The sequence below is a fragment of the Tauraco erythrolophus genome, chromosome 1 (genome assembly GCF_009769465.1).
Source record: "Tauraco erythrolophus isolate bTauEry1 chromosome 1, bTauEry1.pri, whole genome shotgun sequence".
Lineage (NCBI taxonomy): Eukaryota > Metazoa > Chordata > Aves > Musophagiformes > Musophagidae > Tauraco > Tauraco erythrolophus.
The window spans coordinates 117434223-117451042 of record NC_141465.1 but is presented as its reverse complement, the minus strand read 5'-3'; the positions used below and the strand labels follow the sequence as shown (position 1 = coordinate 117451042).

At 37.5% G+C, this 16820-nt stretch overlaps 1 protein-coding gene across 2 annotated transcripts in view; it reads left to right on the top strand.

The window, feature by feature from the left end:
- The first annotated feature begins 464 nt into the window (after nt 1-464).
- Nucleotides 465-16820, top strand: part of RNF17 (ring finger protein 17) — a 56977-nt gene continuing 40621 nt past the window's right edge. Inside the window, exons 1-12 of one of the 2 annotated variants that reach the window (XM_086613509.1) lie at nt 465-538; nt 1194-1276; nt 1974-2032; nt 3029-3084; nt 4488-4587; nt 6819-6899; nt 8820-8920; nt 9741-9912; nt 11284-11360; nt 13907-13981; nt 15183-15457; nt 16642-16725. In XM_086613509.1, coding sequence (XP_086469635.1) covers nt 465-538; nt 1194-1276; nt 1974-2032; nt 3029-3084; nt 4488-4587; nt 6819-6899; nt 8820-8920; nt 9741-9912; nt 11284-11360; nt 13907-13981; nt 15183-15457; nt 16642-16725 — 1237 coding nt within the window. Of the gene's footprint in view, nt 539-1193; nt 1286-1973; nt 2033-3028; nt 3085-4487; nt 4588-6818; nt 6900-8819; nt 8921-9740; nt 9913-11283; nt 11361-13906; nt 13982-15182; nt 15458-16641; nt 16726-16820 lie in introns of both variants that reach the window. The other variant, XM_086613502.1, reaches the window with a different exon arrangement.

Below are 16820 nucleotides of genomic sequence, written 5' to 3'. Positions count from 1 at the left end.
ACTGTAATAAGCAAATGCAGAAGGGAAAAACAAATGGCTGGATAGCAGGCCTTAAGGAAAGGATTTGAGGTCAATATACGCGGTGGATTGCAAACAGAGTGTGAACCTACAGTAGTGAGGTACTGCAGAAAAGATAAATAATCATATTGAGGATATATGAGCAGGAAGGAGGTTTCAAGACCAGTAGTGGTGCCTCCTGCTGTGTCTGGTAGTGATAAGGTTAGAGGTAGAGTAGCGTAGCAGAGTAGCTGCATAGTGCAAAACAGGCCAGCATTTTGTTGCATTTAGAAGATTTGCTTTTAAAGGAAAAAATAGGTATGTGTTTTTTATTACTTATATGTCTGTCTTTTTCATTTTACTCTTTGCCAAGTGATGTAAGCAATTTGTAGTGTTGGCTTGAGTGATGAAATATGTATGTCACAGAGAATTTGTCACTTTTTTTCTTTTTTAAATCAGACGCCATCATGAGTAGAAAGAAAGAGTTCTCCTTGGTGGATGACAGTGAAGAACTTAAGAGAAGAAAAATTAAAGCTATAAGGTACGTGAATTTTGAGATTAGTGGCTTTATTATTTTTAAGTTCTGACAGTGCAATTATCAGGAAATAGTATGAAGGAACTGTAGAAAATAATGTTTGTATTCTGCAGTGTTGCAAGTGAGTCCATTTTTATGTTATGTATGTGTGTAAAACATGCAGTTTGTGGAAAGTTTTAGCATTTGAAGTAGGTTCAGGGAAAAGGACATTTTTAAATGCATCTTGGAATGTTGTCAAATACTGAGTTATTAGGCTACTAGTATATTGAGCTGCATGTATATTTTACAAGTAAATAAATCACTGTTGATCTGTTCAATATATTTTTAGTTAAATAACTATAGAATGAATGTGAGTAAAATTGATTACATAACAATTTATTAACGCTGGTTCTAGTTACCTTAAATGCCGTGTACCTAAAAGCTCCAGTACCACCTTTATGGATGATCAATTCAGTATCATGGAGGTAAATTGCTTCTCCTCCAGTTGAAAGCAGGTGGCACACTTTTTGTGTGCATGGTGTGTGTTTCACTAACTGCACCTTCTTCCTCATAATGTCATTTGGTAAAAGTGAGCAAGCTTAGTTCTAAGAGAGATGGAAGTCAGAATTCACGTTTGGTCGATATCCTTAATAATCTTAAACCTTTACTTTTACTTCTGAAGGCAATGTCTTAAGATACTAGAAGAGGATTTGATAGAACCAAGTTGGAGAAACAGTGGTTTGTGTCCTATGTCAAAAGCTATGAGTACGACAGGTAAGGCATTTGGATCTTGACTTTTATTTCCAGCCATTTTGTAGAGTGCGGTATTTGCTGTTAATATATATTTTATATGGTCTGCTAAAGACAATAGATGGACTGCCAGATTCATTAAATCGATAATTTGGTACATTTCCAGTACTTCACAAGCACAGTCAAAACCATTCTCTTCGCCTCCTGCTGTTTTTCTTGACAAAGCTACCAAAGAGTTTGTTGTGAAAGAAACCTCATTGGTCTAGGATTTTCTACTTGAGTATCTTTTTCCCAAGAGTTGTAAAATTGTGTTCAGTATGGATGCTTTATGAAACAAATTTTTTTCCTGTACTATAGGTACACATTTTGAATGCGTGTTTTCTTTTGCCTTTTTGCCTTCCCTTTTATGTGTTTATCCTATCCTGAATGTAGCTGCAACATAATACAGCTAATCATGCAGATAATTCTCTAGTCATTAAATGCAAGTAAGTTGCTGTAATTTCCAGATAACTTCCATGTCTATTTGTCTAGACTTCTATTCCTAGTTTTCAAATTGTCATTACAGAAGTCAATGTCCAAATTCCTGTTGACTTGATGAATGCGATCTAGTAGTCTACACCAGTGCTCGTGTATTCCTGTTTGTCTCATTGATTAAGGTGCCCTGAAGTTAACAACAGTCACAGTCAAGTGTTTCCTGTGCTTGCTTTTACAGCATTGCATGATGATGTGAACAATGAAGACACTGATTTTTCTGGTTTCTCTCCTACAGAAGTAAGTTGATCTGAACTTTCTGTTCAGTAGTAACTGGTTTTCTGAAAACAGTGATATTATAGGATCTTTTGCATTTTGTGATTAAAGCAAGCTCAGGTCTCCTCTGAGGTAAGGGCCTGCTCCCCAGCAAGTCTTCGCTAGCATTTTCTTGTTATGCAGTGTAGATATGTTGTGCGCGTCTGATGTCCAAAGTCTGGTTTTAGGAAGGGTTTTTTTTAGCGTTCTTAGTGACCCGTGCTGCCAGCTCCATTCCACCCTCTTGTCTACCCATAATGTGCAAGAAAGCAACAGGTGCATATGTATGTTTCTTTAAAAAACCACAAACTCCGTTTTCCTGTCAGCTCCCAAATAAAAGGACTTAATGTTTTTTTTTAAAAAAACAACTTCACTTTGAATGGTAGTACGTAACTTGTGAATATATTTATGTTCCTACATTTAAAAAAAATGCTTTGCTTGTGAATCTTCTCTGTGTTATGACATTCTAATGCCATTTATTTCACAGAAATCTGTATTTTGGACAAACATTAAGGGCCTTTTTTTAATTTATGCAAAAGACAGGGTGTGTCCATTCCATTTTTCTGTTAAAAAATTCCAATTTAGCCTTCGTTGTAAAATACAAATAAGTCAGATGTTTAGAAGTAAGTCCTGTCATTAAACTTTGTTGAAAAAATAAGTGGTAATCAGGTTCAATAATGCAATATGTTAGAAGTTTTGAGTAATAGTGGGAGAAATACTAAGAGCATACAGAAAATTGGCGTTCATTTTATTGGGAACATGTTTCATTTACCACAAGATACACTGATGGCTACGGAACTTTGGCTTGGAAGCTGATCTCTCACACCTCTTGTTGCTCAACAGGGCTTGCTTAGAACCTTTGTCTCTTTGAAATGAGGGAGTGGGTACTGACGGTGAAAACAGGCTTATAGAACGTTTTTTACTGGGGCTTGGATGTAACCCTGTATTTGACCTTGCTTTACTTTTTCCCTCTGAATTTAGAGCAAAACTGGTTTTAAACTTGGGCTGTGCAGTGGCAACTCCTGGAGTCTAGCAAGGTAAACCTTTATTAACACAACAGTTTTTTATGTGTTTAGGTGCCAGACTGGGGGAGAATATGACCAGTTCAGCATTTCTAGTTGTCTTTCTTGGGCTGATATATTTTTTTCTTCATCTTTTTAATGTCTTCTTTAAACTACTGTGTTCTCAGTATGGGTGTCTAGTACTGTGGGAACTTGCTTCACACTTGATTACAAACAACATTTCATTGAAAGACAACAAGAAATAGATTGGTTTGGCTTGAAAATGTTGGGAACTGGAAGTTTAAGCACTGTGGTAACTCCCTGGTAAGAGTTCAGAGGGAGAGCAGAGAACTGCTGAAACACCAGGCTGTGATAGGAAGGACTATAATTGAAGCGCCTCCTTCCCCCTGCCGCCTTGCTGCTGGCATTGCACCTTCTGCTTGGATAACCAGTCACAGCTATAAAGATTGAATGCTAGCAATGTTCTGTGGTATCGTCTTATCTAAATTACATTAATTTACTTATTTGTCTAATGTACATGAACTTGAAGGAAATCTTGAAGTGTGTGTCTGTCCCGCACCGCCATTGCTGTGGAGATTCATGTGGATACAGATGCGAATAGGCCCAGATAATTCTTACAGATCTGTTAAATAAGGGGTCTGTTCTATACAGATCTATTCTGTAAGGGAGATAAAGGAAATTTATCTTCTGAAATTGGTGCATGTAACATGCATCGCTAACCTTGCCTGAAGTAAAATAGAAACTCAAGATTTCGTGTATGGCTGTCAGCCTCTGCAGCAGTGTTTTCCAAGTCCTTTCACAGTCCATCAGACTGAGCACAGGAGGAACACCACCACAGTGCTTCTGTCCTGTAATTGGGCTGGTTTATGCAGACTGTTTTTGTGAGTCTCGACAGGTGTTTTAGGTCTGTGTGTACTTTGCAGAAGAGCATGTATGGGTAACCATACAACAGAATTTAAGAGCCTTCCTAACAGATTGTCAGTAGATGGTTTTAGTGTATTGTCCTGTATTCTAAAGATTTTAACAGCCTAATCAATATCTGATGGGATATCTAAAAGAAAATATTTGAGCAGCAAATGAAAAATGAATCCTGGAATGTTCATAGTCATGCATTTTACTCTCACTGAGGATAAAAATCACTACCACCTACTAAGGTTTTATTCAGCCTTGCCAAAATTGTCAGATGAAAAATAGCTATATGAATTTCAAGATGATGCTAGTAGAAAAGAGGTTGTTTTTAAAAAAAATAGGTATCTGTAGTATATCACAGTGTGAATTCTACTCTTTCAAAATAGATATGTGTATGTTATTTAATGATGGATTTTGAAATATTCAAATTGTGTCTAAAGTTTTTAGATAGGAAGTTCGATACTCTAAGGAAAAAATCTGCACATCTTAAATAAAGTTTTGTTTTGCAGTCCCTTCAGTCACAATACTGAAGAGAAAAATGTTGAGCACCCAGTTTCTTCAAATGATGGGCTGAGGGTTGAACCAGCTCTAGCTCTATCAGCAGACATGGTATGTTACTATGGGATTTCCTTATATTGTCACTTGTTATTTTGGTATATGCATAGTTAATACCGCACTTCTTAAAACACAAAAACCTGCAGCCTTAGTAGTGCTGTTACTTCATCTTATCACAGAGTTGGTGCACAGCTACAGTGTTGATAAAGTACCTCGACAAAATGAACGCAGCTCAGCCCCAAGCAGATCGTAGCTGACGAGGGCTAGTGTATTCAGCTGGCTGTAAAACTATGTATTTTGAATATAGCTTTTCTTAAAAGACACTTGAGGCTTCACAATATTTGAGTTTGGGGTGTTTTTATTTCTTTTTAAATTTGAGACAGCTGCAACTCTCATGCAACGTATGCTTAGAGTAGACATTCAGGGCAACAAGGTGGCTGGACAAATGGATCTTCCTTGAACTTTCTGTTTAACATTTTCTAACCTGATCATTCTGAATGAGGTTTGTGAAGTTTTAGGCCAGATGAACTAACGTGGTGGATATTTTAAAATGACAGAATAAAACATAAATGAATGATACATTCTGTGCCAGTCCTATTTTATTCTATGGAGATAATTGGGTGCAGTTATCTTGAAAGAATGAAAACTTGCACATGTCTATCTTAGCTTCTTAGGTGGTTTTGTTATAGTGCCCATTAAAGTTTGAAAATGGTTTTCTTTTCTGAACATTTTTTTAAAAAATCTATTTGAAATAAAGCTGCATCATGTTATCTTAAACGTCAGTATCTTGCTGTTGACAAATTATTAAAGGAAATAGCCTAAGGTTATCTTTGAAGTATTTTGAGTTGGAGGTTATAAGTAATATCTTGATGGTAGTCACCTCTTCTGTTAACAAAGTATTTTCTTTTTTTTGAGAAAGTTGTTGACAATGAGCTCATGTGAAAACCCACATTTATTGAGATCCTAGTCTAACTGCTACTTACTTTTGTTTCTTAAGTTCTCCTTTATTTTGTGGTTGGTGATTCCTATATATTTGGCAATATCGTTTCTTACATCACTGAATGTGTATATCTATGGTTTTTGAGTTTTGGAAGGATTTTCATTACTGCATCATTGATCATAATGAGACACGGAGTAGAGAGAATGTAATTCCATGACATTTTTACCTATTATGTCTCCTTGCATCAGCTCAAAATAAGAGTCGGAATAGTTGTCATAGGAAGGTATTCCTAACAGTTAATATCCAGGTCATAATAGAAGGGGGGTTTTCTTCCCTTTTTCTTCACCTAGGAAGGAGACGTAATTGGTCTAAGATGTTCAGATACATTAATTGGAAAGTTGTTCTAGAGACAAAGGTGACAATAATCTTTAATGAACTCCATAATGATGTGTGTGACTAACAGCTCACTCCCAGATTGTGGGCAGCACTTCCTTTCACTTATACCAGTGTCTGGTCAGAGGCAGAACTGTTTCAGATTTTTGAACTCTAAGCTTTAATTTTTCTCTACTTTATGTTTGTTCTCCCTAACGCTAGTGAGGAACTGTTTAGAAATTGGAGATGTTTGCATGCTAGTGAAGTTGCCTTTTGACAAGGTGGACTGGTTGCCTAATAGTGACAGACTTACACAGCACCATCCCTGACTTTTGGAGCATCCTCAGCTGATGATGTTCTCATTTCTCTTTTAGCAAAATACCAGCATTCTAACCAGTACTCTTAATGCTAACTTAAGTAGTGCCAGTGACAAAATAAGACATTTCTGTATGTCCGTTTGCTTCTGTGCTGATTTATATGCAAGTATTTTATTGTCTTTTCTTGCATCAGCATAACACTGAGGGGCTTATTACATTTTTTTAATTTTTGTTGGCTTTTCCCAAATGATATTCCTAAATATTTTACTTTTCTCTAGGCTGCAATATTCCCATTATTCATGCTTGCATGTTTTCTTTCCTTTGTATTAGTAACTTCGTTTTGCTTTTCCTTCACATGCTATCTTTTCATTTGTTTTTTGTGTGTATGTGTGTGTGCAAATAAATTGCATGTAGTTAACAAACAAAAAAATTCAGAATCCATGTTTCAGAAATACTACAGTGTAAATGTTCTCAGTGTAATCCAGATGAGCTAAGTATTTTGGGCCTGTTTGCAGCTATAGATCTGCTCAGAGCCTTACACAGATAATCAGTCACCCACATCAAGTGCTTCTTCATCAAAATGCCAAACGACTATAGCCCCTCTTGTCTTCTAGTCACATAAGCAACTTTATATTCATTGGCAAATCTTTCCCCAGGACAACAAAACTATGGAAGATCTTGATGAAGCTTTGTGCATAGCCATTTTTAATCTCAGCCACTTAAATGATGCAGACAAGGTAGGTGAAAATAAATTAAATGAATAATGAAAAATTAAATCCTATCTTTGGCTGAAGGTTTTTGTTATGAGTAAAAAAAAAAAAAATTAATATGCTATTTGAACAAGCTTTTGCTGCCTTCGTTTTGACGTCTCTTGTCCTTCAACTGTTTGTGCTATTTCTGTGAATATACAGCTTAAAACCCCAGGCCATAGTCTGGAGTTTACAGACTGCAGGAGTAGTCTGTAAAGGAGTACATGAGCCTATGCATAATTTTAAATTCATAAGTCAATCCACATATTTAGCAGAACCATATATAAGCCAGTCTTTAAGGACTAATCTTGTGTTTCCTTGGATCACGGTAAAATTCAGCATTTGTTTTTGCTCTAGCAGCTATGCTAACTTTCTACTTTTCACATGCCTCTTTCTAGATTTGAAGGTGGAAAAGAAATTATATGGGCAACAGAAGTACTAACTTTAACAGACACAATATGCAAATCAAGTAACGCATTTTTATGCACAGTATAAAATATAGGAAGAATCTTAAAATACTGGATAAAGCTGTTAATAGGTTTTACTGAGTAACCTATGAATCATGGAATGGTTTGGGTTGAAAGGAACCTTGAAGATCATCTAGTTCCAACCCCCTTGCCATGGGCAGGGACACCTTCCACTACATCAGGTTTCTCAAAGCCTCATTTAACCTGGCCTTGAACAATTCCTAGGGATGGGGCATCCACAGCTTCCTAGGCAACCTCTTCCAGTGCTTCACCATCCTCAGAGTGTAGAATTTCTTCCTTACATCTAATTAAAATCTACCCTCTTTCAGTTAAAGACGTTATTCCTTGTCCTATCACTATGTGTCCTTGTCAAAAGTCTGTAGGCCCCCTTTAAGTACTGGAAGGCTGCTCGAAGGTCTCCTCGGAGCCTTCTCCAGGCTGAACAACCCCAACTCTCTCAGCCTGTCTTCATAGGAGAGGTGCTCCAGCCCTCACATCATCTTTGTGGCCCTCCTCTGGACTCGCTCCAACAAGTCCATGTCCTTGTGTTGGAGGCCTCAGCTGAATGCAGTACTGCAGGTGTGGTCTTATGAGAGTAGAGGGTCAGAATCACCTCCTGATGAACTTCATCAATGATAGTTATTTTATTTAAACTTTAACTCTTATTAAATGTGCTGTGGAAAAGCTTGCGGTTCTGTCTTTGCCATTTATTTACATTTTACATGTATTCTAAGACACTCAGACATGGAAGTGTTTAATGACCCAAAAGCTTAAAGCAAATTCATTCTAGTAAATGTGGCATGAAGTGTCCTTAAAACTGATTTTCCATTCCCTTTTTAACTTGTTTTGTTGCAGTGGCCAATCTATCAGTTAAGTAAGGTTGTGTTAAATACCTAATTCATATACTAGGAGCATCTTGTAAAAACCTGTGACTTCAGCAGGTCTGATATAATAACTCATGCATACAACTGTGGTCTTCCAACAGCTTTTCAACCAAAGCTGAGAACTGCCAAAGCAGCGTTGCATTACTGAGATCTTTTTCTGTAGGCTCGTCATTAAGTGTAACTATAGCGACGAAACTGATGTTTAGCCAGAGGAAGAATCTTTATTTTTTACTTTATACTCACAATGAGTTTAAAAAAACAGTAGAAATCTTAGCGTGCCAGTTGTCTGTGTATGGTGCTATATTAGAACTAGACTTAGACTTCAGTTGACAAGAGGATCCAGACAGTGTGAGCTGACTACAAGTCAGAGAAAACAAAGGGATTAATGAATTAAAATTGGTTTAGTGTCACTCTGCTGGAGTATTAAACACTGTCTTACTGTTCATTGTTTCTGTTTGGAATTTTAAAAAGCAGTAATAATGTGAGAATAATGAAATAATAATAACAATGAATAATGAAATAACAAATGCATGTTTATTCAATACCGAACAAAATAGATGCTGCAATACTTGGAATTGAAAGTGGAGCAGGAAGGAGACAAAGTTACAGAAACTGCAGATAGAACATTTGATGAACTTATTACTGCTCTCCTCTCAAGGTAGTAATCTGGTTTGTAGGATGGTGGGAGTGAGTTATTTTTATTAAGTTGTTTCTAAATCAGATAAAATAATTCTAAATAAAATTTCAGTCTTCTTCATAATAGTATTTTGTAATACTTGTCTTTAATTTTTGTGCGATATTTTTGCCCTTTATCTTAGAGCTGGTTTGCATGGTTGGAAAACACTGTGCTTATCCTTATTTTTCCTTTCTAAAAGAGAAAAAAAATAATCCTAATGACATTAGTTTTCTGAAATAGCTCAATTTTGAGGTTTTTTTGATGGTGTCCTTAGTGGATGATCACTTCAACAGCAAGAATAACTTTTTTAAGAATTGACTTTCTGCAAATTTTCAAGCTGATAGAGGCCCAAGGACACTTTTTCTTCATTTTCAAAAACATTTGTATGTTCAGATTTAAGGGAGGGAAGGGTGTCAAAGCTTAGAGATCCAGAAGAGCCTCTGAGAGGGGGGATCTGATATCTTAATAGACTGAGTTGTAAAATCCAACTGTTTAGTTTTCAGTTTAATATGTATGGAAATACCAGGAGGCTTGAATGGAAGAGTGCTTTAAACATTTAATAAAAAAAATATTTTTCCAAATGAAGTAGCTTTTCAGTGTGAACTCTTAACTTTAATGATGCCTCTAATTGCTAAGTGGGTTTTCCATGCTCTTTGCATTTCACTGAGGAAAACAGTTCTGTGTGAGATGTGTCCACTTCGTACTGTGGTATATATAACTAGCAATTGTATGTTAGAGTTGAAGTTTGATTCTGTATGGCTGAGTGCTTATTAAATTCTGAACAGTAACGTTTTTCATACAGGAAAAGGAAATTGTGTGCAGACTTAGCAAATAGCATCAACAGCTACAGTGCTGATATTGCAAAAGCTAAGGAAGTCATTGAAGAGAAGAAAAAATGCTTGATTGGTGCCATTAGAATTGCAAAGGAATTAACAATTACACCTTCTGGAACAACTTATTGTAATCTCGCTCAGGTAGTTACATTCTTGCACTGTGAAATAATTTATTTTTAATGAATATATTCAAATTTGGATTGAATGTTTCTGTGATGCGTCTTTCAGTTTGCTGACTTCAATATTGAGATTTTTGCAGTAATGTGTTCTTACACCACCTCTGCACACACCCGCACAGCTTATATTTGGTCTTGGTCACTAATTAGGGTTTGGTGACTGATGTGGAACAAAAAAGGTGGTCCTTGCCTTGGAGACCTTGCTATCTGAAACAGCAAATGGAGGGGGAGGATGGGAAAACCGACATACTGATCAGCAAAAGGCCAGTGTTTTCAGCACTGTAGAAGACTCGAGCCTTTCCCAATGCAGAGCTCTCCAACCTTCTCACTGAACTACTGCAGGATTAATAGCCATGCTGTCTCGATCCTCTTAGTCCCAGGCCTTTACTTCCATTCTTCCTCCTGATCATATCTGCTGTTCATAGAAACCCATGCTACCTGCAGTGCTGTATTAGACCAAAGGTCCATCCTGTGAAGTCTCTTGTCTCTGAGAGGAAAAGATTCTTGGAGTAAGAATATAAGAACCTGGGCATTTAATGATTATAGGAAGTTGAAGGTTAACAGTTTTTATAATTGGTAGGATGCATTAGGGTCATTACACTGAGTAGACATTACCTCATTTTGTCATAAGCTTGTATTAACGCTTTCTTGAATGTCTTCATAATGCTTGTGGCATTGCGTGTACATATGTACATTATGTGTATGTATTCATATGCAGTGGCAGTGAGTTCTACATTTTAATATTTTAAATGAGGTGTATGTAAAATAGCCCCCTCTGTTCTAAGTGTTCTACCCAGTTACTTTATTTGGAGCCTTTGTAGCCCTTGCATTGAGAAAAATAATGAATAACTGGGCTCGTCATTCTTTGAAAGAGCATGATTTTTAGACTGCCGTGTCCCCTGCATCCAGTTGTCACTTCCATATGAAGAAACTCAGGTCTTCCTCATCTGACCCAGAAAAGAAGTCTGATCCCTCCTTTTTCCATCATTTGCCTCCATCTTGGCCAGTGTGACTTTTGGGAGCTGGCACCCACCCCTCCCATAGGCCTACCTTCTTACTTAGAAGTCACCTTCTCAGTAGCTGTTCATACAAAAGGAAAGTCTGACTCCTGCTTCTGTTTACATGCTAACATTAGAAAACGCCCAACCGTTAGGTCTTAGCAGTGTAAGAAGACATAATAGAGAATTGGCTATTGGCAGTTAATGAGTAAACTCTTGGTTTTTTTCCTGTAGAATTAAAGTTGTTATACTCTGGCTTTGTCATGTTGTAGATAATAGCTGCATGTATAATCTGCTTTTTGTATAATAGAAGCTAAGACTGTACTACTTAATTTCAGATTATTTATAATTTAAAGTTGCCAGTTGAGGCTGAGCTCTCAAGAGTGAATGGTTTGAAGGGAAAACTATCTCCAAGGTAAGTGACTGGAGTGGGAGGTAAATTGGGAGGTGAATGGATGCACTGGTTATCTTAATTACATAAACTGTTCATGTAACAGTTAAACAGCAGAAAGCGCGCTGCTTCACTTGCACTTTACTGAAAAACTGCTAGTTCAGATGTGTACGAACTCGTCACTAACAATACGCAGTAGCCTTCATCTGAGGCATTAGGGAGAAAGCACATACAGTTTACTGCTATGTAAACAAATACACAGCAGTAAATTTAAATTAATTAAGCAGTTAAATTAAAAAATTCTTGACAAACTACCACTTTTCAACTTCCTCTCCTTTCCTTATAAGTAGAAATAAATTGAGGAAGTAACAGCGGAATTTTTTTTTTTTTAAATAAATCAATTTCTCACCTTCAGGAAAGACTCAAATGCTTTTTGGGCTACTTATGTCTAAGAAATTTGTGGAAAATCTCAATTACCATGTTGCCCTCATTGGAATTGACAAATATGGCTTCTAGACCAGAAGTGAGCAAGAAAATGTGTCATGGCTGTGGTACAGCTGGATCATAAGGCTGGTCAGAGTACTGTAATCCTAGTGTATGAAGGCCACATTCTGAAAGGATGAAGGAGGGACAGAACACCTAAGATGGTGTTAGGTTGAAACATCTTGGGGATGCCATTTTATTTCATCACATGGAACCTTTCTGGGGGACAGAATGGTTGTGTGCCATCAGATGCTGCCTGCCACAGAGGAATGAAGCTCAGACTTGATTACTTCCACACTCATCCAAAGTGTGGAAACTTACGATAGAATCATTTAGATTGGAAAAGACTCTTAAGATCATTGAGTCCTACTGTTAACCTAACACTATCAAGTTCTCCACTAAACCATGTCCCCAAACGCTGTGTCTATATGTCTTTTCAATCACAGAATCATAGAATGGTTTGGGTTGGAAGGGACCTTTAAAGGTCATCTAGAAGAAATTTTTCACTCAGATGGTGGTGAGGCACTGGAACAGGTTGCCTAGGAAGCTGTGGATGCCCCATCCCTGGAAGTGTTCAAGGCCAGGTTGGATGAGGCTTTGGGCAACCTGGTGTAGTGGAGGGTTTGCCTGCCCATGACAGGGGGGGTTGGAACTAGATGATCTTTGAGGTCCCTTCCAACCCAAACCATTCTATGATTCTGTCTAGTCCAACCCCCTGCAATGAACAGAGACATCTTCAACTAGATCAGGTTGCTCAGAGCCCCGTCCGACTTGGCCTTGAATGTTTGCAAGGATGAGGCATCTACCACCTCTCTGGGCAACCTGTTCCAGTATTTCACCATCGTCACGGTGAAAAAAAACCCCACAAGTTCCTTATATCTAGTCTGAATCTACCTTCTTTTAGTTTATAACCATTACCCCTTGTCCTGTCGCAACAGGCCCTATTAAAAAGCCTGTCCCCCTCTTTCTTAGAAGCCCCCTTTAAGTACTGGAAGGCTGCAATAAGATCTCCCTGGAGCCTTCTATTCTCCAGGCTGAACAACCTCAACTCTCTTAGCTAGATGCCTTCAGAGATGATGACTCGACCACTTCCCAGGCAGCCTGTTCCATTGCTTGACAAAAATTATGACGACTCCTGTCATGTGCTAGTTGAGTCATGAGAATATGGATAAAATTGTGTTTTAGTAAACTTAGTGTCTTGGTAGGTAGGACCTGTTTTGAAGGTAATGTCAGTGGTGAATGAGAATTTCAGAGAAGCCTATTTAAATGCACAATGGCAAACTCCCCCAACTTAAAAGAAAACTGAAACATGACAAAATCGAATATGTTTGCATTGGAAGACCTTTTAAGAACTTGAACAAAGCAGGGGGAAAAGGAGATGTGGTGTTGCCACTCCAAAATAACACCAAAGATGAAAAATCACAACTGGGAGGTGCATAGGAGTTGAAGCACATTCTGTAGACATACTGTAGAATGAAGGGTAGATTTGTTCCTGAAGGGGTGGGAGGGAGAAGAAAAGATGGGCTGTTCAGTACTGCTTACACTTCTGTTTTCACACATTGTTCATTGTAACTGGACAGCAAAGCTAAGGATTTGATTGAACGAAGTTATATTTACAGTTCTGTTCACATAACTGTAAAAGTTCTTAAAATGTTTTTCTAGCTATCATCAGTAAGGGAAACAGCTGTTTGTAAGTGTAACGATAAACAACAAAAAGAACATACATTTTGGAGTTCAGTTATGGTTTTGTTCTTTGGGACTGTTGGAGAATTCTTTTTCTCCATGTAGAATAATTTCTTGAACTAAACAGGATATAGGTGTGAAAACCCAGTAAGTGAATGTTGGAATACTCTCTGCATGAGAGAGAGAAAGCAAAAGACAAGAGAGTTTTTAAGTATGAATGTGAAGGTAAATGAGCAACCTAATCCGTTGTTAATAGGAGTGGAAGAATGAAACTGGAGTAGGTAATTAATCTCTTATTTTGTCCCTCCATTAATGTTGTGGTGAAAAGTACTGAACATCTCAAACTGTCAGAGTGATTTAGGTATTCCTATCACCTTCTATAATGTTTCTTCTGTTCTCTCAAGATTCTTCCTAAACACTGATGAGATTACATCTTTGATAAAAAATTTGGGCAAGATTGAATGGGAAACAACAGGGCAGTAAGTATTTTTTCAATAAAGAGAATAAGTACAGTAACTTACCTGGTCTCCTAATGGTTAAATACTTACTGGAGGTTAAATTTAAAAAAAATAAAATCTGTATATGCTTATGTGTTTGGAAGAATATAATGAAACAAAGCAAAACGTCAGATGCTGGTATTTCAATCAGTATACCAGTTAAGCCAGTTGGTATTTCAGTTCTGATGTTTCAGTTTTACTTGTGTTTCACTCAACTGTATTTCACTGAATCATGTAGGTTATCAAAATTTTTTTTGTATGCTGTGTGTTTTTTCAGCTTTGGCTGGCATTTAATGATACAATCATAGAATCATAGACCCATTTATGTTGGAAAAGACCTTTAAGGTCAAGTCCAACCGTAAACCCAACACTGCCAAGTCCACAACTAAACCATGTCTCTAAGCACCATGCCTACATGTTCATACTACATGTAATAGAGTTGTTTATCATTTCAGCATATGATAATTACTTCATATAAGTGTAAATATATCTCTAAAATAAACAGCAAATACTGAAAGTTATAGTGTTTACACTTCACAGTCTTAAGTACTGATTACCTCAAATGCCAAAAGAAATTACTTAAGATTAACTCGAAGCAGAAAAAAACCTGACTTTTTAAAAAAAAAAATTACAATTGTTTTTATTTTATTGGTCTCCTTTACCCCCCCTCCCCCACAGTCTGTGACAAAAAACTTGAGAAAATTGAATGGATTTGCTGTTAGGGCTGTTGTAGTTAGCACTGGTTGTGTTAAAAAAGGCTTATTGCATACTGTCATATTTGAAAATCCTGCAGATTACAGTGAAGAGTGACTGTTAGTACAAAAGCATCTGACATGCCTTTTGATTTTAACATGAACTATCTATCACGTTGCTAACATTTTTTTCAAGTAGTTTGTGCTTGTACCTGTGGTCTCTGATTTAAGCAGGGGTAGCTCTTGTACTGAGCTGTGCCCAAGAATATGTGCCGTTTCTGTGCCAATCCTTTTTAGGCTTCAGAAATTACGTTACTGGTTTTGTTGTCTTGGTACTCAAAAACATAACATGGTTTATTTCAACCAGCTCTTATGAGCTGTTTTCTTAACATAATGATATTCTTAATAAAACCTCTGCCTTGACTCGTGCTTTTCTGAAAAGAGGCTGGATTGTATTAATTTGTCTCCAACTAAATGTTTTGCAAATATAGTGAAGATAAGGGACAACACACTCTTATGCTTGATGATGAAGAAGCAATGCCAGGCTGTGATACTCAATCATCTAGAAAGAATATGTTTCCAGCACTCAGCAGAGAAAATAAAATAAAGGCTCTTGCAAATAAACTTTGTGTTCACAAAGAAGTGAAAAACACTCAAGTACAAGAAACGCTTCCTTTGATACGTCGTCCGAGTATTCCTGCTCCGCTCAAGTCTCTGTCCAACCCTGATGTCGTAGTAGAAGAAATACTTGAAGATGACCTGGAAAGTAAGTTTTTTAATACCTGATGCTTTCAGTGGTCCATTGTCAAGCATGATATTGTTTATCTGTTTTGTTTTATGTTGTGTGTGTAGTTATACTTGGCTCGTATGAATTCTTTAATGGTGTCTATATTTCACTTTATCTTCCTTTGAGCTAGCAGCATTTCTTTTTTGTCCTCCTTCAGCTTAGCTTAGTGAAAACTTCCTCACAATTTCTCTTAAAGAGGGGTCATAAGTTCCTGTGTCTGCCCGGATGATTCTCTTTGACTCTTTGTGAGTACAGTCCCCCTCAGAGTTTCTGACATTGGCTCCTGGAGGATGCTTTTCTGGCAGTTGCCTTGGCTTCCTCAATCTTCTCCCAGGGCGTTGTCCTACATTAACTGGCAATATCAATTATGTTCTTCAGCTTGTCAGGTTTTCCCTGAACTGTATAAGTAATAGTGTAGCTAACAGGTCCAGGAAGTGATCCTTCCCCTCTGTTAGGCTCTTGTAAGACTGAATCTGGAGTACTGTGTCCAGTTTTGGACCCTGCAGAAAGTCACTGTCTTACTGGAGCAAATCCAGCGGAGCCTATCAAGCTGGTGTCCCGGAGGTGCTCCAGGATAGGGCTGAAGGCATTAAGAACGAGTTGGAATGTGCAAATTCCAATTAGATTGTAGAGAGGGAATAGATAGATACGTTCCACAGTATAAGATGCTCAACATCAGAGTGTTCTATGTCCACAGCATACCTAGAAAATCCCTGATGAGTAATGCTTGGGGAGGAGGATGGAGGGGGTAGTGGTGGTATGCAAGAATAATTGTGGTAGCATATGGTTGTGATGAAGGTTCAGTAAATTTCAGAGCTTGAGCACAACTGTGTAAAATAGCATATTCAGAATCCCAGTGGACTTCACAAAACTCCTGTTAGAACAAAATTACTTCACACTGCAACGTTATATGAGTTTTGTGTGTTTTGAATCTAAGAATTTTAATGATAGTTTTGTAATCTTGGAATTAGCTTGTGGGCTGGCTGTGTGCATATAGTCACTGTGCATGCATCTGTTTCAGTCACACCAGGTAGGAGAATTTTTGCCTTTGTGGTACCATTACAATACACATAATTTCTCTTTACTGTGTTTGTTGCTTTACTACGTATGTATAAATACTTAACTAATCTAATTCATTAAACTTTTCTCCTAAAACAATAAAGAAACAGAGTTTCCCACAGAATATGATGCTGATGAACAGAGGGAGAAACTCTTCGAGGAAGAAACACCTTTTCAACACAAAGCTGGTTAGTGGTGTTCCTATCTGGTAAATCATTTAGTTTACTAGAAGGGACCCATCCTGTAAGCAGTGGGAACAGACATTGGAATGAGTTCAGGAGTG